The sequence below is a fragment of the Cylas formicarius genome, unplaced genomic scaffold (assembly GCF_029955315.1).
Source record: "Cylas formicarius isolate icCylForm1 unplaced genomic scaffold, icCylForm1.1 PGA_scaffold_2__14_contigs__length_35257938, whole genome shotgun sequence".
NCBI lineage: Eukaryota > Metazoa > Arthropoda > Insecta > Coleoptera > Brentidae > Cylas > Cylas formicarius.
The window spans coordinates 25,792,102-25,814,920 of record NW_026844319.1 but is presented as its reverse complement, the minus strand read 5'-3'; the positions used below and the strand labels follow the sequence as shown (position 1 = coordinate 25,814,920).

The window sequence follows — 22,819 nt, the reverse complement described above, 5'->3', positions numbered from 1 at the left end:
AGGCGAAGGATATGCATACATAAATAACATATATGGACATAAATAGATACATAAATTAAACACAAATATAAACTAAAAGGGCTCGCTTCCCGCGACGCAAAGTACAGGGGGCGAAAAAAAATAGTCAAAAAAGCGCAAACACAAAAACTACCCCCTACCCCCATTAAGGGTGACATCTGGCGATCAAAACCTGAGCTATTAATGCGCGACATCTCTCGTAGACTGGTAAAATTTATTTTTTTTCGGGTTGGTTGAAAATCTGTAAATTTGCAATCTCAAAATCTCCCCCGGGGGATGGGAGGCTTTGAAAAGGGGTAAACATACTACTCCGACATTCCGATATTCATTTTATTGGAAATGAGAAGTGGGAGCAGAATACTGAGAAATTAGGAAGTTCCCCTGAACATTCGTTTAGCAATTTCATGCGATCTTCTTCTCTCATCCGGAATAGTTTTTGTCTGTGAGAATTTTATGTCTTTCAACGAGACCTGCAAGTTTCGAACGGCCAGGATAATTTCATTTTTAACTGCAACTCCAACCCTGTAATTCAAAAGCTCCAAAATGGAATTAACATGTTATTTTCTTTAGTAAATATCTCGGAATTGTAATAAAACATTTAAAAAAAAAAGTCTACAAAAACAAAGAACGACGAAACGCAGTAAAGAAGTGTTGTTTTCAGCAAAAGATGATTCCCAAAAAATCAATTTATTATACGGAACTTTTCCCAAATTTGAATTCCCCGTACGTCTTACCGTTTTCGAGATTCCAATCCAACGTTGAGATACAAATCTGAAACAACATTTTTGAAATGACAAAGAAAAAACATATGAAAAGAGCAATTCCAAAAATAATCTTATTTCTGCAACATTAAATAAAAAGAGTTACTTTAGGAACATCGTCGGTGTTAGGGAGAGACATAAATATTTTTTGTGATCATATTTCGACGGTAGCTTCGCATAGGTGCCGCATATTTAGCGCAATAACTTATCAGTGTTTCTGAAGTGATAAAAAGGTTCGCTAAGTTAGTGCTATCTAGCAGCAGGCATGGCTTCGGCGCTTTTTTAATGCTTTAAGGTGAGTTAGCTCTTCAATATTTTTATTCCTCACAATATTCATCCATATTCACCATAAACACATCCAAACATAATAAATCTCTCAACTCTATATAACAAATCTTAAAAACTAATGCTTAAACGACTCTATTTACACGCCTTATAACTTTTCATATATAGTAAATCGTTGTTTTGTATGATAAAAGAAAAACACACAAAAACACTTTCACAGAATCTGTCAAAGTCGAGGAAACCATCGAAACTACCACGAAGGGCGACAAAACCACACAACCGAAAAAACACTCCGTGGACATCACAGAAATCACTGAAACAGTGAAGGAACAAGGAAGTGACGTCGAAATTGAAATAGAGACGGAAAAAGAGGTTAAGGTCACGAAAACAATTAAGGCTAGAAAGCCTAATGTGGGGGAATATCTTTTCGACGAGGAAAATGTGGGCGACGTACCAGAACTTGAAACTAATTTCCAATCACAAGTGCCACTGAACGTACCTATGTTATCATCTGAAGCCACGTCCGCAGACGAAGTAGCTCAAATTGAAAGAGGCACTAAATCTGAACTAGCAACGGTAGACGTCGTGCCGCTTGCAGCAATTTCTCAAGAACAGCCCTTGATAAACGAGAAAGAAGAACTTCAAAGACAGGATAGTTTAGTCACAAACACAGCAACCAAATCAGTTGAAGAACTGAAAGCACTGCAAATATTGCAAACCAACGTTGAAAACATCCCAAGTCAGTTTGATTCTACTTTTAGACCAACTAGTTACAACGCCTCTCAAAATGTAGTTCCTAAAGAGGGACTCACGATTGAAGAAACCATTACCAACGATACTCCTTCCCAATTTCAATTGCAACAACCAATGAGAGAAACGGCGTATGTGGAACTTCTTCCACAAGAGGCAAAGAACATCAGCGAAGTTCAATATTCTGACAAAGAAACAATTCTTGAAGATTTTAGAACCGAAGTAAAGAAACCCTTAACCATACAAACATCGGGACAGTATTCAGAAGCTATTTCCACAAGCCAAGTAGCTGAAATAAATGAAGATTTTAAAACAATAAATGCTGAAACCAATGTAATTCCACATTCGGCTCTGATTCAGGAACAGACCGATATCCAAGAACAAGAGACTGACCAAAGACCATTCTCCACTGTCGTTTCGCATGCACAAAAAACAATTGACTCCGTAGAAGCTTACGAAATCACGGAACAAAACGTTCAAAATCAGACGGCGATATTTGATAAAACATTTGCTCCATCATTATCCACAGCCCAACCAAATATTGTATCATCCGAGGGTATTTTTGTACAGGAAATCAATTTAGGTGATGTGCCGTCTGGCCTAGAACAAGACGAGAAAGTCGAAGGTAACGCTTCGATTTTAATAACGCCACAAGAGGCTAAATATATTTCCGAAGTTGAAGTCTCAGACAAAGAGCGTCATTTGGACGAATTTTCGGCACCCAAAGGAGTACAGGCAAATGACTCGTTCGTTCCAAATGAAAGTATTAATGTGGAGGAGGTACAACAGGCGTTGTCCGAAGAGAAATTTGATTCCACCAAGCCAACAACTGCTAAACCAAAAATTAATATTGATTCTAAAGAAGGACTGATAGTCGAAGAAGTGTTAACCGGAGATAAACCTGGAAAATACCTTCCTCAGGCATTCGTTCCCACAGAAGTGGCCACCAAAAACATTATAACTCAAAAATCACTTGCTCAGACCGAAATTCAAGCTTCGGAACTAGAAGGAGACTACACCCCCGGAAATTTGCCTCCGTCCCAGATTGCCAAGCTAGATGTGTCCGCTGGCGAGAGTATTATGGTTAGCGAAACCCAGGCTCAAGAAAAAGAACGTCTGTTCGAAAAAGCCCTGAGCCCTGAAAGAGGTCTAGCGTCGGAAGACCTAATTCTATCGGAAGGAATCACGATTAGCCTCACCGACACCCAACAACCCCAAAATGAATTAAATGCAGAGGAAAAGGAAAAACACACTGCGATTGTCAGTTTACTGACAAAAGAAAGTGTTCAAACCGAAACGATAATTGCTGGAGAATCTGAAGATAAATACGAACATAAACCTATGAGCTCAAAAACTGCTCAAACCACATTCAACTGTCTAGAAATAGGCGGTCAAATGCTGGTTACAGTTCAAGACTCGGAGAATGTTCTCCCTGAAAATGAAAAGCCAACACAGGTTTTGGCGAAGATGGGAGTTTTTCCCAATGAGGGATTAATCATTGAAAACGTTGAAACAGGCGACGTACCTTCAGATTTTGTAGAGCAACCGAAATTTAAAACCGATTCAGCAACCGCCGATCTGCAAACGCAAAAATATATGAACGTAAATGAAGTTCTTGCAGCTGAAACTGAAAGCGGCTACACACCCGCACAACAAGAGCACGTAAACATCGAGTCCTCACTTACGAGAACCGAGGAACAGATTGAGGTGAGCGAATCTCACTTGATGGAAAGCGAGAAACAATTAGTTGATTTTGAACTGCCGGAATCGTATAAAGGCAAAACGGTTTCTTCACACTTATTGCCTACGGGACTTACCGAGGAAATCACTCCAGAACACGGAGTAGGGCCTCTATCGCAAGCACCATTCGAAGAGGGTAAAGCCGACGTAAATCAATCAGTACATACGGAAACTATCATAAGTGAAGCCGAAATAGGAGAGCCATTTAGAAACATAGACCTTGAAAGCCCTAATTTAAAAGAAGCCGCTTCGGCCATGATCCCGCAGGAAGCAATAAATGTAACCGAAACAACAGTAGAAGATAAGGAAAAATCATACGTACCTACGGATACGCCGGCTTACCAACAAGCTAAAGTTGATATCGATTCAAGCCAAGTGGCGAGCCAGGCGATAATTCAAGCCAACTATGGAACAGACCAATTATCGATCGAGACTCCCACTACTGTTCAAGCCAATTCTGAACAATCTACTTTGGAAACTGTTCAAGTTACCGAATACGAAACAGGCGAGAAAGAGAAACAATACTCCGCTGATAAACCGGAAGAGAAGATAGCCGCCATCGAATTGAGTGAAGGTTTGTCTGGCCACAACGTAACACAGATTTTATACAACGAAAAGGAAGACGAATATATACCAGGCATAGGACCTTCGTCTGGTTTCGCACAACCTGGCATTACGACCCAAGAGGTGATAGTTCACTCAGAAACCGAGACAGTGACTCACGCCGATAACATAGTGGAGGAAGAGTTGATAACGGGTAAGGCGAAAAAATACGCGAAACCATTTACGGAACTTATAGTAACCGAAACAAACGTAACGGATGTGGAAAAAAATCTACCTGCAGATATTCATCCTTACTCGAAACAAGCAAACGTGGACGTTTTACCGGACCAAGCACTGTCTGTAACGGAAACCGTAGGCGACTACAAAGAAGGAGCGTTACCGATTGTTGAAACAGAGCTGTCAACGGCAGATATTAACGTGTTAGAGCAACAAGTTGCTCTAAAAGAACAAATAATAGCGGAGACGCTACCAGGCGAATATAGGAGAATGTCTCCCGAAAAGCAATTGGCGCATATGCAGCGAGATATATCCGTTCCTCTATCACAATTAGAGATCACGCTAGGGGAAAAAGAGGACGAGAAAACGCAGGATGTTATTCCAGATGCTAAAAATGCAGGTGTAGTGTTCACTGAAGCCACTTACGTAAACGTTATGGAAATAACGTCAGAGGACAAAGAAGGCGACTTACCCAAAGCCGAAGTGCCCAATAGTGCGACGAGCGAGTCGTCGATAGCCAGTCACATGTTAGCAGTAACACAAGAAACTCAACCCGAGGATTCGGTAAATAAATTTGAAAAAGAAACCGACCGTACTGAAAAAGCGAAAGTAGAACATTCGCTTCTGGACATGGTAGTCACAACTGAATCAGTGGCAGCCGAAACGGAAGCGAAACTTGAAATCGAGAAGAGGGATGCTAAAAATGCGTACCCCGAATTTGAAGAAGCTGAACCTGTGTTAGTGAGTTTCGTAACGCCGGAAATTAAAGAAAAAGAATTGGACCGCGATAAGTTAGATGTCACTCAAGCAGACAGCAGCATTTCACCGATACACACTTTAGAAATTGGGGAAATCGTGGCCAATGAAACTTTAACTGACTTCGATAGTTCACGGCCTACAGAAATAATTGCTCAAAAAACCCAAAATCAGTATCAATGTCTTATAAACACCGAAGCCTTTCTAGGTGAATGTGAGTCTTCCTTTAAGGGAGATCAAACTGCGCCAGAACGACAAGCTACAGCCGAGTATGACACCATTGAAGCAATTCAAACCGCCCAAACCTTACACTCCGAAAAAGAAAGTGATTACTTACCGACTACTGTGGAGACGCAGTCGGCCGTTACATCAGTGGATGTCCAGCCAGTGGCGGAAACTAAAGAGGTAATCTCGCAAGACTTCGTCACCGAAGTGAAAGATGAAAAACCGTTAGAAGCTGCGGCCAACGTTGAACAGTCGCTCTTGGAAAGCATAATTCAAAGTGAATCTCTTGCTCAAGATAGCGAATCTTACTTTGATAAATTTGAGTATAAGACGACAAACGCTGACCAGAGCTTTATAGAAGATAAAGGCCTCACGATAAGCGAAATTATCAGTCACGAGATGGAATCTATGATCGAAATTCAGGAAACACCGTCGACTAAACAAGCCGACGTAGACGTTCACGCTCACGTCGTCCCAGTAAACGCAGAAGTAAACGTCAACGAGTTATATGACAGACTTTGGACTTCGCTGCCGGTAAGTGTACCCGCGGTACCGGAAATTGAAGCTTTAGGAGCGGCAACTAAAACCGAAATAATCGCAACAGAAACGGAAACTATCGGAAGCGACTTTAAAAAGCCTGAATCGCAAAACGTAGACGTTACTATTACTGAAGATCAAAGCGTTGTCGTGGAATCCGTAATAACACAAGACAGCGAAACCGAATTGATTACGCAACCACAAGCTGATGCCCGAGCAATAAAAACTATTACCGAAGCCGGAAAAGTTGTGTCTAAGAGTGAAATCGAAGCCAATGTAACTGCGCAAGATCTAGAAATCGTTAAGCCATCAGAAGCAACGGCATCCGACTCTACAATACCGTTCGACGCCGTCATTCAAACTCAACAAGTGTCGATAGAAAAAGAATCCGAGTTTGAGAAAACACAGGCGCATTTATCATCATCGGCTACGATCAACGTTCAACCGAGGGAGGGAATATCTACGACGGAGACAGTTCTTGCACAAAAAGAAACCGACTTATTGGAATTTAAAGTCCCCGAAAGCAAGAGCGCCGTCCATTCGAGATATATTTCAGGAAAAGTAGCGGAAACAAACGTTACGGAGGTGTCGGAAAATCCCGATTTTCTAAAAACTAAGGTTCCCGAATCATGGACTGCAATAGCAACCGATGAATCAGTAAGCGGTGTCATCGTAACCGAAAGTATGATTCATGAAAAGGAAAGCGATTTTACCGGTAAATTCCAACCCGAAACTACGAAGGTTGAGGTTTCCTTAGAAACGGGGAAAAAGGCAGTCACGATTAACGAACTCATTCCTGATTATAAGGAGGGCCTTATGAATAACTTCGACACCCCAAAAAAACAACAAGCTGGAGTAAACTTAGATTCGGTTTGCGTACCCGAATCGCAAGAAGTCATCCCAAATGAATCAGTAAAAGACACGAGTGTAAACATTCCCGATGTGGCAAACGCATTTATAGAACAAGCGCCGATACAAGAACTCGTTCACAGTATACCAGAAGTTCGGGAGAAAGAAGGGGTCTTCGACAAATCGCTCCCTATGGATAAAAAACTTGCCTCGATCGGAGTGGAAGAAGGTCAATCAATATACGTCGATGAAATTGTTTTGGCCGAGAGCGAATCAACCATGGAGCTTTCGAAACAAATATTTACCAATGCTGAAAAATCCGTAACTGGTGTTTTAACTGCTGAAGTGACTGAAGTTATTTCGTCAATGCAGCCGGAGGGATTGAAATCGAAAACGCCTATACCTGCCATTGCGAATAGAGAACAAGACACGCTTATCAGTTTAACTCAGACGGAACAAACGATTATTGAGTCACCAAATGAATATGAGAGCATCGTGAGTCCAGAAACGAAAAAGGCCGAACGTACCATTGATACCGTGGGAGGAATTAATGTTGCGGAAGTGCTAGCCAGTTTTGCACCAAGCGACTTGACAATAGAAAAAGGGAAAATGGAAGAAGCCTCATCGGTAGTGGATTGCATGAAAACAGCACAACAGTCTCTAGTAATAACGTCCGACAATGTTGACGAATTCAAAGATGAAACAAAACAGCCTGTTCAAATTAACGTAGTAAAAGATTCCATGGACGCATTAATTCTTTCCGAAAATATTGTACAGGAATCTGAAAATATTCTAGGAGAGAAACCAAAGCCGGAAACCAAGACAGCTGAAAGTATATATGACCAAGTCAAAAGTTTGAATATATCCGAAGTAATCGTCCAAGAAAAGGAGAATCCATTAGCAGAAGAAAAACCGGAAGGACAATTCTCCTCTACGAATATTCAACCCCTACAAGCCGCCTCCCAAGCAGCAGTGTTAGTACAGGAAAATACAGACAATCTTCCACACGAGAAAGCAAAAGAAGAATCGGCTGATATTATTCAAACAGAATTGAAGAGTGTGATCGTTGCGACTCAAGAGATTCACGAAAAGGAAAAACCGTTTTCAGATCAGAAAACGAATTCGAAACGAGCGAGTATCTCACTTACAGAACAACTATCGATGAGCGTAATCGAAACCCTAGCCAGCGAACAAGAAAAAGGACTCCTAAAACAAGAACCAGTTTATGCAACCGCTGATAAAATAGTGTCACCTCAGGATGCTACTGAAATTACCGAAACTAGTACAGAGGAAAATATTTCTCCACTATTAATTAAAAAACCAGAAGATAATCAAGCTTTTGAAGAAAACGTCCCGCATAGTGCGGTTCATATCACCGAAAATGTGGTTGCCGAAAAGGAAAAACTCTTTGTCAAAATAGATGAAGCAAAGGGTGTAACCGCGGATGTTAACTTAGAGGAAGCTGCTAGAACGGCCAACATAACCGAAATTATAACAACGCAACGAGAAGGCGATTTTCTTCCAGACCAGCCGAACCAAGATTCCGCGCTCCCTTCGCTCATAGAGTTGAAAGTTCTAGAGACGCAAATGGTGGACACGTATGAGAGCACAGACAAGTTGGTAAAGGATAAATGTCCCCAATCAACGAATGTTAGTGTTAATATAGAAGAATTTGGTAAATCGTCGATGGTAACAGAAATATTTACAACCGATAAAGAATCAGATCTAATTGCAGAAAACGTCAAAGAAGATACGGCAAGAACTACTACAATCGCGCACAATATTATTGAAGCCCAAGTAGTTAATGCCTACGAAAACTTAGAGAAAGACATTCAGAGTCAAATTCCTGACGAACTAATTGCAAATGTCACCTTGGAAGATATGGGAACAATAGCCAGCACTTCCGAAGTCATACTAAACCAAGGCGAAAGTGAATTACAAACTGATAAACCGGACAAACTGTCGGCGATTCCAACGATAGAAGAGCATATAGTACTCGAAAAACACGAAATCGAATCATTAGAAACCCTGGATGAGCGAACTATTACAGCCCAAGTTAATGCCAGCATAGCCAATCTTGGTTTAGAGGAGGCTGGCCGATCAGCCAGTACCACAGAAACATTTAGCGTCCAACAGGAAGTAGAGTTGAAATGTGAGGCGCCTAAGGAAGATTCAGTGCACGTTTCTCTATTGGAACTTAAGGGAACTGAAAGTTATGAGGTAAAGGCATTTGAAGGTCTCGGAGAAACAGAAAAATTTAAAATTCCTCAGACCATAGAGGTCGTTCCCAGCCTCGAAGAACATGATAATAGCCTTAACATTTCTGAAATTATAACTAGTCAAAGAGAGTCTCAACTGGTGACGGAAAAACCAAAATCAGATTCGGCAAGTGCTACGTTCAAGGAATGTATAGCATCCCAAACACAAGTCGTTAAACCATACGAAAGCACAGGTCTCAAGCCAGCAGAATCAGTTCCTAAAGGAGCCACTATTGACATTGGAGTGGAAAACCTGTGTGAGGCTGTCAGCATGATGCAGGTACAACTAGGTGATGGTGCCACTGAGCTTCACCAGGAAAAATCCATTGAAGATAACGCTAAAGTATTAATAAACAAGTACGAAACAACAGAAAAACAGCAAGTAGATGTATATGATAGCCTGAATACCTTAGCACAGTCCACGGACGCACCATCTTCTACTGCTGAGATTAATTTGGAAAAAGCTACGAAAATAATAAACATCTCTGAAACCACAACTAACGAAACTGAAGGAGTTTTCAGGCCAGACGAAATTAAACCGGATTTTGCGAATGTGGATGTCCACGAACAACAAGTCATAGAGGAGCAAAGTGTGAAAGTATATGACAGCTTGGGAGATATGGCGATAGAAAGTCACCCATCCACTACAACAGCAGGAATTACATTGGAGGATGTTGGGAGATCGGCAAGTGTTACCCAAATTCTTCCTAACCAAAAAGAATCGGAACTTAAGCGAGATATACCTGCAACAGACTTCGCCGTGCCTTCTATTATAGAACAAAATGTAGCCGAGAAACAACTGGTTAAAATATTTGAAACTTTGGAGAAAATGCCACTAGATAAAGTACCTGCCGCTACAACAGCGAATATAAATTTAGAAAAAGCCGGAAAAAGTGTCAGCATATCAGAAATCGAAACAATTCAAACCGAGTCAGCACTTTTATCAGAAAAGCCAAAGAAAGACAGTGCAGTTACGTCGATAATCCAAAACGAGAGCGTTGAAAAGGAATCGATTAGTGCATACGAAAGTATACGAGACATGAATACAGACGAACAACCTCCAATCCATAAAGCAACTTCAGAAGCGGATGCTATGCATAGCGTAACAGAATCTGAGGTAACTGTACAAGGAACGACAAAACAGTTTGAAATAAAGGAAGCCCCAAAAACTTCGGCAAACCTCAACATAAGGACGGAAGAAAGTATCTTGGTAAGCGAAGTAATAGTTCAAGGCAGTGTAGGTAAAGAAGTATCCACCGTAAATGCTACAGAGGCTACCGCCCAACAAGATATATCCCCTAGACTAGCAAATTCCATAGCAGAAACTACGCTTTTCGAAAACATTGAGGATGTAAAACACGATGCAACAAAAACAAGCAAAGCCCAAAGTGAATACGCCGATACACAACACAGTATAATAGTGACCGAACAGAAAACCTCTGATTATGCAACGCCATTCAAACTACACATTCCTGACAGAAAGACGACGAAAATAACACTGGAGGATACCCAAACACCATGTCTACAAATTAGCGAGGTTCAACTACACGAACGCGAGGGTAAGTTCACTTACATAACAAAACAATACAGATTAAATCATTTTGAATTAATCGTAAAAGTGAAGAGTTTTGTTTTTTGCTTGGGCCGGATAAAATAACAGGTACAAAAAACACAAATTTTACACAAAAATACTTCACATCATCATCAGCATCTTTTATATTAATCAAAATCGAATCTAACGACATTACATTACAGGAATACTGGAAGACACCACAACACATAAAACACATGCCCGAGTTACACAAACAAGCACAGTAACAGACATAGCAGACGAACACCTCACCACATCAAGAAAACATTCAGACACGGAAGAGTCACACGAATTTATAACACGCTTTAAAACAACTCCAGAAAGTACAGAAGCTGCGCAGGTTGTTACAAAGCGAACAATTATAAGAAAATCCCACAAAGGTGAAAGTGATGTGGTAATTGATGAAGTATTTTCGGAAATTACCCCAGAAAGACAAGAACAGGGTCCAACAATAGAGGAAGTAATAGATATAGGCCATGAGGAGGAAGAAGGGCAGGAAATGAACTATATCGTAGAAGAATTACCAGAACAAATTCCTGAAACAACTGTAGTTGAAGAAGGTGTACCTAAAAACAAGGTCATTAAGAAAAAAATTATTAAGAAACAAAAAGGTAACAAATTGGAAGTTACTCATATAGTAACTGAAGAAAAGGAAGGCGAGACGCCGAAGACAACCGTGACTACGGAGGAAACTATAGCACCAAAAGAAATTGAATATGTGGTTACTGAATTGCCAGAAGAAATCCAAGAAAGCACCGTTCTTGAGGAAGGAGTTCAGAAGAAAAAAGTTACCAAGAAACGGGTTATTAAGAAAAGGAAGGGGGACAAGGAAGAAAAAACTGAAATTGTCACAGTTCAAGAAGAAGGTAAAGTGCCTGAAACTACGGTAATAACAGAAGAACGAGAAATGCCTGAAATAGAATACGATATCGAGGAATCACCAGAACAAATTCAGGAAACAACTGTAGTTGAAGAAGGCGTACCTAAAAAGAAAGTCATTAAGAAAAAGGTTATTAAAAAACAAAAAGGCGATAAATTGGAAGTTACTCATATAGTAACTGAAGAGAAGGAAGGCGAAACGCCGAAGACAACTGTGACCACTGAAGAAACTGTTGTGCCAAAAGAAACTGAATATATAGTCACTGAATTACCAGAAGAAATTCAAGAAAGCATTGTTACTGAGGAAGGAGTTACTAAGAAAAAAGTGATTAAGAAACGAGTTATCAAAAAGAGAAAGGGCAACAAGGAAGAGAAAACTGAAATTATCACAGTTGAAGAAGAAGGTAAAAAACCGGAGACTACGGTAAAAACAGAAGAAAGAGAAGTGCCTGAAATAGAATACGTTATCGAAAAATCACCAGAACAAATTCAGGAAACGACTGTAGTTGAAGATGGTATACCTAAGAAAAAGGTCATAAAGAAGAAAGTTATTAAAAAACAAAGAGGTGATAAATTGGAAGTTACTCATACAGTAACTGAAGAAAAGGAAGGCGAGACGCCGAAGACAACCGTAACTACGGAGGAAACTGTAGTACCAAAAGAAACTGTATATGTGGTTACTGAATTCCCAGAAGAAATCCAAGAAAGCACTGTTATTGATGAAGGAGTTCCCAAGAAAAAAATTACCAAGAAACGCGTTGTTAAGAGGAAGAAGGGCGACAAAGAAGAGAAAACTGAAATTGTTACAGTTGAACAAGAAGGTAAAGCGCCGCAAACTACGATAACAACAGAAGAACTAGAAATGCCTGAAATGGAATACGCTGTTGAAGAATCACCAGAACAAATTCAGGAAACAACTGTAACTGAAGAAGGCGTCCCTAAAAAGAAAGTAGTTAAGAAGAAAGTTATTAAGAAACAACGAGGCGATAAATTGGAAGTTACTCATATAGTAACTGAAGAAAAGGAAGGCGAGATGCCGAAGACAACCGTGACTACGGAGGAAATTATTGTACCACAAGAAACTGAATATGTGGTTACTGAATTACCAGAAGAAACCCAAGAAAGCACTGTTATTGATGAAGGAGTTCCCAAGAGAAAAGTTACCAAGAAACGGGTTATTAAGAAGAAGAAGGGCGACAAGGAAGAGAAAATTGAAATTGTCACAGTTGAACAAGAAGGTATAGAGCCGCAAACTACGGTAACAACAGAAGAACGAGAAATGCCTGAAATAGAATACGCTATCGAAGAATCACCAGAACAAATTCAGGAAACAACTGTAGTTGAAGAGGGCGTACCAAAAAAGAAAGTCATCAAGAAGAAAGTTATTAGGAAGCAAAAAGGCAATAAGCTGGAAGTTACTCATATAGTAACTAAAGAAAAGGAAGGTGAAACGCCGAAGACAACTGTGACTACCGAGGAAACTATTTTACCACAAGAAACTGAATATGTCGTTACTGAATTACCAGAAGAAATCCAAGAGAGCACTATTATTGAGGAAGGAGTTCCCAAGAAGAAATTAACCAAGAAGCGGGTTATTAAGAAGAGAAAGGGCGATAAGGAAGAGAAAACTGAAATTGTCACAGTTGAAGAAGAAGGTAAGGAACCGAAAACAACGGTAACAACAGAAGAACGAGAAGTGCCTGAAATAGAATACGCTATCGAAGAATCACCAGAACAAATTCAGGAAACAACTGTAGTTGAAGAGGGCGTACCAAAAAAGAAAGTCATTAAGAAGAAAGTTATTAGGAAGCAAAAAGGCGATAAGCTGGAAGTTACTCATATAGTAACTGAAGAAAAGGAAGGTGAAACGCCGAAGACAACCGTGACTACCGAGGAAACTATTTTACCACAAGAAACTGAATATGTCGTTACTGAATTACCAGAAGAAATCCAAGAGAGCACTATTATTGAGGAAGGAGTTCCCAAGAAGAAATTAACCAAGAAACGGGTTATTAAGAAGAGAAAGGGCGATAAGGAAGAGAAAACTGAAATTGTCACAGTTGAAGAAGAAGGTAAGGAACCGAAAACAACAGTAACAACAGAAGAACGAGAAGTGCCTGAAATAGAATACGCTATCGAAGAATTACCAGAACAAATTCAGGAAACAACTGTATTTGAAGAGGGCGTACCAAAAAAGAAAGTCATTAAGAAGAAAGTTATTAGGAAGCAAAAAGGCGATAAGCTGGAAGTTACTCATATAGTAACTGAAGAAAAGGAAGGCGAAACGCCGAAGACAACCGTGACTACCGAGGAAACTATTTTACCACAAGAAACTGAATATGCCGTTACTGAATTACCAGAAGAAATCCAAGAGAGCACTATTATTGAGGAAGGAGTTCCCAAGAAGGAATTAACCAAGAAACGGGTTATTAAGAAGAAAAAGGGCGATAAGGAAGAGAAAACTGAAATTGTCACAGTTGAAGAAGAAGGTAAGGAACCGAAAACAACGGTAACAATAGAAGAACGAGAAGTGCCTGAAATTGAATACGCTATCGAAGAATCACCAGAACAAATTCAGGAAACAACTGTATTTGAAGAGGGCGTACCAAAAAAGAAAGTCATTAAGAAGAAAGTTATTAGGAAGCAAAAAGCCGATAAGCTGGAAGTTACTCATATAGTAACTGAAGAAAAGGAAGGCGAAACGCCGAAGACAACCGTGACTACCGAGGAAACTATTTTACCACAAGAAACTGAATATGCCGTTACTGAATTACCAGAAGAAATCCAAGAGAGCACTATTATTGAGGAAGGAGTTCCCAAGAAGAAATTAACCAAGAAAAGGGTTATTAAGAAGAAAAAGGGCGATAAGGAAGAGAAAACTGAAATTGTGATAGTTGAAGAAGAAGGTAAGGAACCGAAAACAACGGTAACAATAGAAGAACGAGAAGTGCCTGAAATAGAATACGCTATCGAAGAATCACCAGAACAAATTCAGGAAACAACTGTATTTGAAGAGGGCGTACCAAAAAAGAAAGTCATTAAGAAGAAAGTTATTAGGAAGCAAAAAGGCGATAAGCTGGAAGTTACTCATATAGTAACTGAAGAAAAGGAAGGCGAAAGGCCGAAGACAACCGTGACTACCGAGGAAACTATTTTACCACAAGAAACTGAATATGTCGTTACTGAATTACCAGAAGAAATCCAAGAGAGCACTATTATTGAGGAAGGAGTTCCCAAGAAGAAATTAACCAAGAAACGGGTTATTAAGAAGAGAAAGGGCGATAAGGAAGAGAAAACTGAAATTGTCACAGTTGAAGAAGAAGGTAGGGAACCGAAAACAATGATAACAACAGAAGAACGAGAAGTGCCTGAAATAGAATACGCTATCGACGAATCACCAGAACAAATTCAGGAAACAACTGTAGTTGAAGAGGGCGTACGAAAAAAGAAAGTCATTAAGAAGAAAGTTATTAGGAAGCAAAAAGGCGATAAGCTGGAAGTTACTCATATAGTAACTGAAGAAAAGGAAGGCGAAACGCCGAAGACAACCGTGACTACCGAGGAAACTATTTTACCACAAGAAACTGAATATGCCGTTACTGAATTACCAGAAGAAATCCAAGAGAGCACTATTATTGAGGAAGGAGTTCCCAAGAAGAAATTAACCAAGAAAAGGGTTATTAAGAAGAAAAAGGGCGATAAGGAAGAGAAAACTGAAATTGTCACAGTTGAAGAAGAAGGTAAGGAACCGAAAACAACGGTAACAATAGAAGAACGAGAAGTGCCTGAAATAGAATACGCTATCGAAGAATCACCAGAACAAATTCAGGAAACAACTGTATTTGAAGAGGGCGTACCAAAAAAGAAAGTCATTAAGAAGAAAGTTATTAGGAAGCAAAAAGGCGACAAGCTGGAAGTTACTCATATAGTAACTGAAGAAAAGGAAGGCGAAACGCCGAAGACAACCGTGACTACCGAGGAAACTATTTTACCACAAGAAACTGAATATGTCGTTACTGAATTACCAGAAGAAATCCAAGAGAGCACTATTATTGAGGAAGGAGTTCCCAAGAAGAAATTAACCAAGAAACGGGTTATTAAGAAGAGAAAGGGCGATAAGGAAGAGAAAACTGAAATTGTCACAGTTGAAGAAGAAGGTAAGGAACCGAAAACAATGATAACAACAGAAGAACGAGAAGTGCCTGAAATAGAATACGCTATCGAAGAATCACCAGAACAAATTCAGGAAACAACTGTATTTGAAGAGGGCGTACGAAAAAAGAAAGTCATTAAGAAGAAAGTTATTAGGAAGCAAAAAGGCGATAAGCTGGAAGTTACTCATATAGTAACTGAAGAAAAGGAAGGCGAAACGCCGAAGACAACCGTGACTACCGAGGAAACTATTTTACCACAAGAAACTGAATATGTCGTTACTGAATTACCAGAAGAAATCCAAGAGAGCACTATTATTGAGGAAGGAGTTCCCAAGAAGAAATTAACCAAGAAACGGGTTATTAAGAAGAGAAAGGGCGATAAGGAAGAGAAAACTGAAATTGTCACAGTTGAAGAAGAAGGTAAGGAACCGAAAACAATGATAACAACAGAAGAACGAGAAGTGCCTGAAATAGAATACGCTATCGAAGAATCACCAGAACAAATTCAGGAAACAACTGTATTTGAAGAGGGCGTACCAAAAAAGAAAGTCATTAAGAAGAAAGTTATTAGGAAGCAAAAAGGCGATAAGCTGGAAGTTACTCATATAGTAACTGAAGAAAAGGAAGGCGAAACGCCGAAGACAACCGTGACTACCGAGGAAACTATTTTACCACAAGAAACTGAATATGCCGTTACTGAATTACCAGAAGAAATCCAAGAGAGCACTATTATTGAGAAAGGAGTTCCCAAGAAGAAATTAACCAAGAAAAGGGTTATTAAGAAGAAAAAGGGCGATAAGGAAGAGAAAACTGAAATTGTAACAGTTGAAGAAGAAGGTAAGGAACCGAAAACAACGGTAACAATAGAAGAACGAGAAGTGCCTGAAATAGAATACGCTATCGAAGAATCACCAGAACAAATTCAGGAAAAAACTGTATTTGAAGAGGGCGTACCAAAAAAGAAAGTCATTAAGAAGAAAGTTATTAGGAAGCAAAAAGGCGATAAGCTGGAAGTTACTCATATATTAACTGAAGAAAAGGAAGGCGAAACGCCGAAGACAACCGTGACTACCGAGGAAACTATTTTACCACAAGAAACTGAATATGTCGTTACTGAATTACCAGAAGAAATCCAAGAGAGCACTGTTATTGAGGAAGGAGTTCCCAAGAAGAAATTAACCAAGAAACGGGTTATCAAGACGAGAAAGGGCGACAAGGAAGAGAAAACTGAAATTGTCACAGTTGAACAAGAAGGTAAAGAGCCGCAAACTACGGTAACAGAAGGACGAGAAATGCCTGAAATAGAATACGCTGCCGAAGAATCGCCAGAACAAATTCAGGAAACAACTATAATTGAAGAAGGCGTCCCTAAAAAGAAAGTCATTAAGAAAAAAGTTATTAAGAAACAAATAGGCGATAAACTGGAAGTTACTCATATAGTAACTGAAGAAAAGGAAGGCGAAACTCCGAAGACAACCGTGACTACGGAGAAAACTATAATACCAGAAGAAGATGAATATGTGGTTATTGAATTACCAGAAGAAATCCAAGAGAGCACTGTTATCGAGGAAGGAGTTCCCAAGAAAAAATTAACCAGGAAACGAATTATTAAGAAGAGAAAGGGCGGTAAGGAAGAGAAAACTGAAATTGTCACAGTTGAAGAAGAAGGCAAAGAGCCGGAAACTATGGTAACGACAGAAGAACGAGAATTGCCTGAAATAGAATACGCTATCGAAGAATCACCAGAACAAATTGAGGAAACAACTGTAGTTGAAGAGGGTATACCTAAAAAGGTAGTCATTAAGAAGAAAGTTATTAGGAAGCAAAAAGGCCATAAGCTAGAACTTACTCATATGGTAACTGAAGAAAAGGAAGACGAAACACCGAAGACAACCGTGACTACGGAGGAAACTATAATACCAGAAGAACTTGAATATGTCGTTACTGAATTACCAGAAGAAATCCAAGAAAGCACTGTTATTGAGGAAGGTGTTCCCAAGAAGAAATTAACCAAGAAACGGGTTATTAAGAAGAGAAAGGGCGGTAAGGAAGAGAAAACTGAAATTGTCACAATTGAAGAAGAAGGTAAGGAACCAAAAACCACGATTACAACAGAAGAACGAGAAATACCTGAAATAGAATACGCTATCGAAGAATCACCAGAACAAATTCAGGAAACAACTGTAGTTGAAGAGGGCATACCTAAAAAGAAAGCGATTAAGAAGAAAGTTATTAGAAAGCAAAAAGGCGATAAGCTGGAAGTTACTCATATAGTAACTGAAGAAAAGGAAGGCGAAAAGCCGAAGACAACCGTGACTACGGAGGAAACTATGATACCAGATGAACCTGAATATGTGGTTACTGAATTACCAGAAGAAATCCTAGAAAGCACTGTTATCGAGGAAGGAGTTCCCAAGAAAAAATTATCCAAGAAACGGGTTATTAAGAAGAGAATGGGCGATAAGGAAGATAAAAATGAAATTGTCATAGTTGAAGAAGGAGGTAAAGAGCCGGAAACTACGGTAACGACAGAGGAACGAGAATTGCCTGAAATAGAATACGCTATCGAAGAATCGCCAGAGCAAATTCAGGAAACAACTGTAGTTGAAGAGGGCGTACCAAAAAAGAAAGTCATTAAGAAGAAAGTTATTAGAAAGCAAAAAGGCGGTAAGCTGGAAGTTACTCATATAGTAACTGAAGAAAAGGAAGGCGAAACGCCGAAGACAACCGTGACTACCGAGGAAACTATTTTACCACAAGAAACTGAATATGTCGTTACTGAATTACCAGAAGAAATCCAAGAGAGCACTATTATTGAGGAAGGAGTTCCTAAGAAACGAGTGACAAAAAAACGTATTATTAAAAAAAGGAAAGGAGACAAGGAAGAGAAAACTGAAATTGTGACAGTTGAGGAAGAGGGTAAAAAATCGGAGACTACCGTAACAACAGAAGAACGAGATGTTCCTGAAATAGATTACGAAATCGAAGAATCACCAGAACAAATTCAGGAAACAACTGTAGTTGAAGAGGGTATACCTAAAAAGAAAGTCATTAAGAAGAAAGTTATTAAGAAACGAAATGGCGATAAGTTGGAAGTTACTCATATAGTAACTGAAGAAAAGGAAGGGGAAACGCCGAAGACAACCGTGACTACGGAGGAAACTATAGTACCAGAAGAAACTGAATATGTGGTTACTGAATTACCAGAAGAAATCCAAGAAAGCACTGTTATTGAGGAAGGAGTTCCTAAGAGAAGAGTGACCAGAAAACGTGTTATTAAAAAGACAAAGGACGACAAGGAAGAAAAAACTGTAATTGTCACAGTTGAAGAAGAAGGTAAAAAGCCGGAGACTACTGTAATAATAGAAGAACGAGAAATTCCTGGAATAGAATACGCTATCGAAGAATCACCAGAACAAATTCAGGAAGTTGGAGGTGATATACCTAAAAAGAAGGTCATAAAGAAGAAAATTATAACGAAACAAAAAGGAGATAAATTGGAAACTAATGATAAAGCTGAGGACCTCGTGCAGGAATTACCTTATCCTATCAAACTGTTGGCAGAGGAATTTTCTTTGGCCTATCCCGTTGAAGAACTGCCTCTACAAGTACATGAAAAATTTGAAATAGATCAGGGAAATATTAAAAAGGAAACCCTTTGCAAGCGTACTCTAAGGAAAAGGAAGGGTCATATACTTGAAATAACACATATTGAAACACTTCTCGAAGAAAACAAACCTCCTCAAGTCTCTGTTAACATCGAACGAGAGCTTACCTCGGAAAAATTCGAAAATTTTGTTGATGAAATCCCTATTCATATCCAGGAAACTATAGTTATTGATAACGGGGTTCCCAAAAAGAAAACAACCAAAACCAAGATACTGAAAACAAAGAAAGGCGAGACACCAATTATTACTGAATCTGTTACCACAGAAGAAGATGGTCAAACACCACAAAACGTTGCAACCATTATTGACGAGAATATACCGATATATGCGGTTGAGGAACTTCCAGAACAGGTACAATCATTCGAAATTTATAAAGATGGAAAAACCCATCAAAAAATTGTTAAGAAACGTGTGATTAAGAAAAAGGAAGGTCCTTTGGAGGAAACGACAGTCATAACTACCGAAGAAGAGGAGGGAAAAGAACCGTTAGTCACTGTAGTTGTCACTCACTCCGAAGACACAAAACCAAAACGCGGTAAAAGGCAAAAGAAAACAAAATCTGAAAAAGACAAGTATCTCTTCGTACCATTGTTAGCCGAAGAGAAAGAGATTCCAACTACTCCAGAAATGTTTGATCTATTGAAATTGGAATTAATCAAGATATTCCTTTCTCACCCCCTGCCGGATTTACCTGGACAAGTGGCACTGCCCATCGGACAACGCGTTCTAATAGAATTCCCTCTTGAAGTTGAAAATATTGCACTAGAAGACGGTCGAAATTTGACAATACAAAAAAGAAAAATTCGTAAGCAGCTAGGAAATACTGATGAGTTGATCACAATTACATCTAGCAAATATCCGGACGAGGAACCGATCATCGATGTTACGATAGAAGAAGTTTCACCAATCAACGTTGACGATAAAACATCTCTAATCCCAATTATCGAACTTCCTGAAGATGTTGAAGTGTTTGAGATCAGCACCTCGGACAAAATCCCCAAGAAGAAAATAACCAAACGTAGAAAACTTCTTAAAAAGGTAGGCCCAAAAATTGAAGAGACTGGAATAATCAGCGTTGTGGAAGACGACAAGGTGACCGAAATTAAAGTCGCTGTTAAGGAATATGACGTTACCTGTGCCCCATCCGAATTATCCAAAATCAAGCAAACTCTGAAATACGTGGAAGTAAAACCGAAAAAGGTAGAGATTTGTCACAAAGATGATTTGCCTTCGCTGGGACCATCAGGACTGAACAAGCGTAAGTTACCTGCAAAGCAGATAAAGGAGGTTAAATTTCCAAAAATACGACTTAAAAGTAGAATTCGCTTTATAGTATTTCCACCCGAAAATGAGAAAGAACAACAAGCCATCGTGACAATTTTGGCTCCATGTATTAAAGATCGCGGTGAATTATCCAGGAATGCATCAGAAGCGGAAAAAGTTCTCAAGCGTAAAAAACTCAAAAAGTTTAAAGATATAGAATACGAAAGTCCAGAATTAGAGAAACCGGAAGAATATGATCAGCTGGAAAAACCTGAGAAGTCGGTTCCCGAAGAAAAGGAGAAATACAAAAGGAAAAGTCCTAAAGAAAGCAAGCCCCAACAAGAAACTATAGATCTGCAGTTGGGAAAAGGCAACATTCCCGAAGAAGTTGATGACAGTGAACAAGTCAATCTTAAAAAAATTCCGAGGAGAGATCAGAAAATCCCCGAAGACGAAAAAGTTAAGCGGGAAAAGGAAGTTTCACCTTCTAAAAAACGTGTGGGAGACAAACCCGATCGCGAAGAGTCACCAATGAAATTTGAGGGCCGCGATATCGACAAAGAAGATATCGATAGAGAATTTCCGAATAAATTCGAAAAAGAAGGCGAAGAACAGTTAATCCAAGATGATAATAAAAAATACATGAGGAAACCGAAAAAGAAAACAATACCCGAAACGGATAGCACCGAAATTAAAGAAGGAGTTCCGAAACCAAAACAGTCTCCTGAAGATGAGGATGTAAAATTTAAAATCTTCCAAGGCCCGAAATCAGATGAACTTAAAGATGACATCAAGTTGAAACCATTTATTAAGCAAGTTGAAGAAGAACCGACGTATAAAACTCATGTTGAACAGTTGAAATTTTTAAAATCATTTGTTTACGAACTGCCCGAAGAAGAAATGTTTATTACAGAAACTTCACCGGAAGGAACAGCGGTTAAGAAAATCAAAACTAGGAGGATAATAAAAAAACGTCGCGGTCCTATCGAGGAGACTACAGCGATTGAGAAAATTACACCTGAACACGGGATTCCTGAAACATCAGTATCGATCAGCGAGGAAGTTATTCGAGAAGACGAGCATATTCCATTTGACGCATTAGAATTGACGGAACTTCCTGAACAAGTAAGTCTAATAAATCAAGAAGTTGAAGGATCGGTAACCACTAAACATTTGAAGAAGCGAAAACTGATTAAAAATAGAGGACAAGAAAGTGAAACAACTGAAATTATTACCCTCGAAGAGGAAAACAAAATTCCAGAAATAATTGTTACTGTGTACCCCGAAGAGATTTTAGACGAGGAAGATTTTAAGCAGCTAGAACCTAAAATACCAAAATCTGATAAACCACTGGTTCTGGAAATGCCGGAAACGGTTACTTTGACTGTGACAAAACCTTCTCTAGATACAAAAATTAAAACGATAACGCATACAAAGAAATATAAGAAGATTCATAAACCCAAACAAGAAGTGATAACAATAACAACTACGGAAGAAGAGGATAAAGCACCCGTAACCCAGGTATTGGTAACGGAAGCAGAACCTGATCTAGAAGACATTAACAATGCGCATCTAGTTGAAGAGTTGCCTGCTATAACTACGTACGAAGAAATAGTTATCGACGGTATACAAAGACAACGAAAAATTGAAAAAAGACGGTTCAAACGAAGAGACGGTGACAAAAATCAGATAACTGAAATCAACACTGTCGAGGACGGCGTAGGTCCAACCAAAATAGAAACAGCAGTATACTACAATGACATCGGTGAGGAAGACATCCCTACCGACAGTTCAGTGGTAATTTTTGAACTCCCTGAAGATGTAACAGTAACTGAAGAACCACGCAAACGCAGCACAAGAACGAGAACCCTGAAAAAAATTTCTAGTCCTAGGCAGGAAATTACCACGATTGATACCGTTTATGAAGAAAGCAAAAAACCTCAAACAACGGTCGCTACTCGCGAAATACAAGAACTGAACGACATCCATCAAGGCAATCAAGTATTGGAGACTCCCGAAGAAATTCTTATAGAAAATTTTACGCAAACCCAAATCATCAAGAAACGGTTCGTTAAAAGAAAAGATGGCAAAATAGAGACCACTGAATTGAAAACAGTACAACACCAAGATAAACTTCCAGTTACATCAATTACCACATACACTTCGGATATACAACAGGTCGAACCTGCCCACATACATAAAGCTAAAACACGCAAAACGAAACTGAAACCCACAGTCACACCACACAGTGAATTAGAAATCACCGACCTACACGCTCTCGAGCAAACACGGGAACTAGGTGAGA

The 22,819-nt window shown here is 39.4% G+C and overlaps 1 protein-coding gene across 10 annotated transcripts in view; it reads left to right on the top strand.

Annotated features, from left to right (window-relative positions):
* LOC132698049 (titin-like) overlaps window positions 1-22,819 on the top strand; it is a 206,587-nt gene that overhangs the window by 164,003 nt on the left and 19,765 nt on the right. For 7 of the 10 annotated variants that reach the window (XM_060663890.1, XM_060663888.1, XM_060663894.1 and 4 more), the window contains 2 exons: window positions 1,285-10,518; window positions 10,715-22,813. The exons of 1 other annotated variant lie outside the window; for it this stretch is intronic. In XM_060663890.1, coding sequence (XP_060519873.1) covers window positions 1,285-10,518; window positions 10,715-22,813 — 21,333 coding nt within the window. The remainder of the gene's footprint in view (window positions 1-1,284; window positions 10,519-10,714; window positions 22,814-22,819) is intronic. 2 more of the 10 variants (XM_060663893.1, XM_060663892.1) reach the window with 2 other exon arrangements.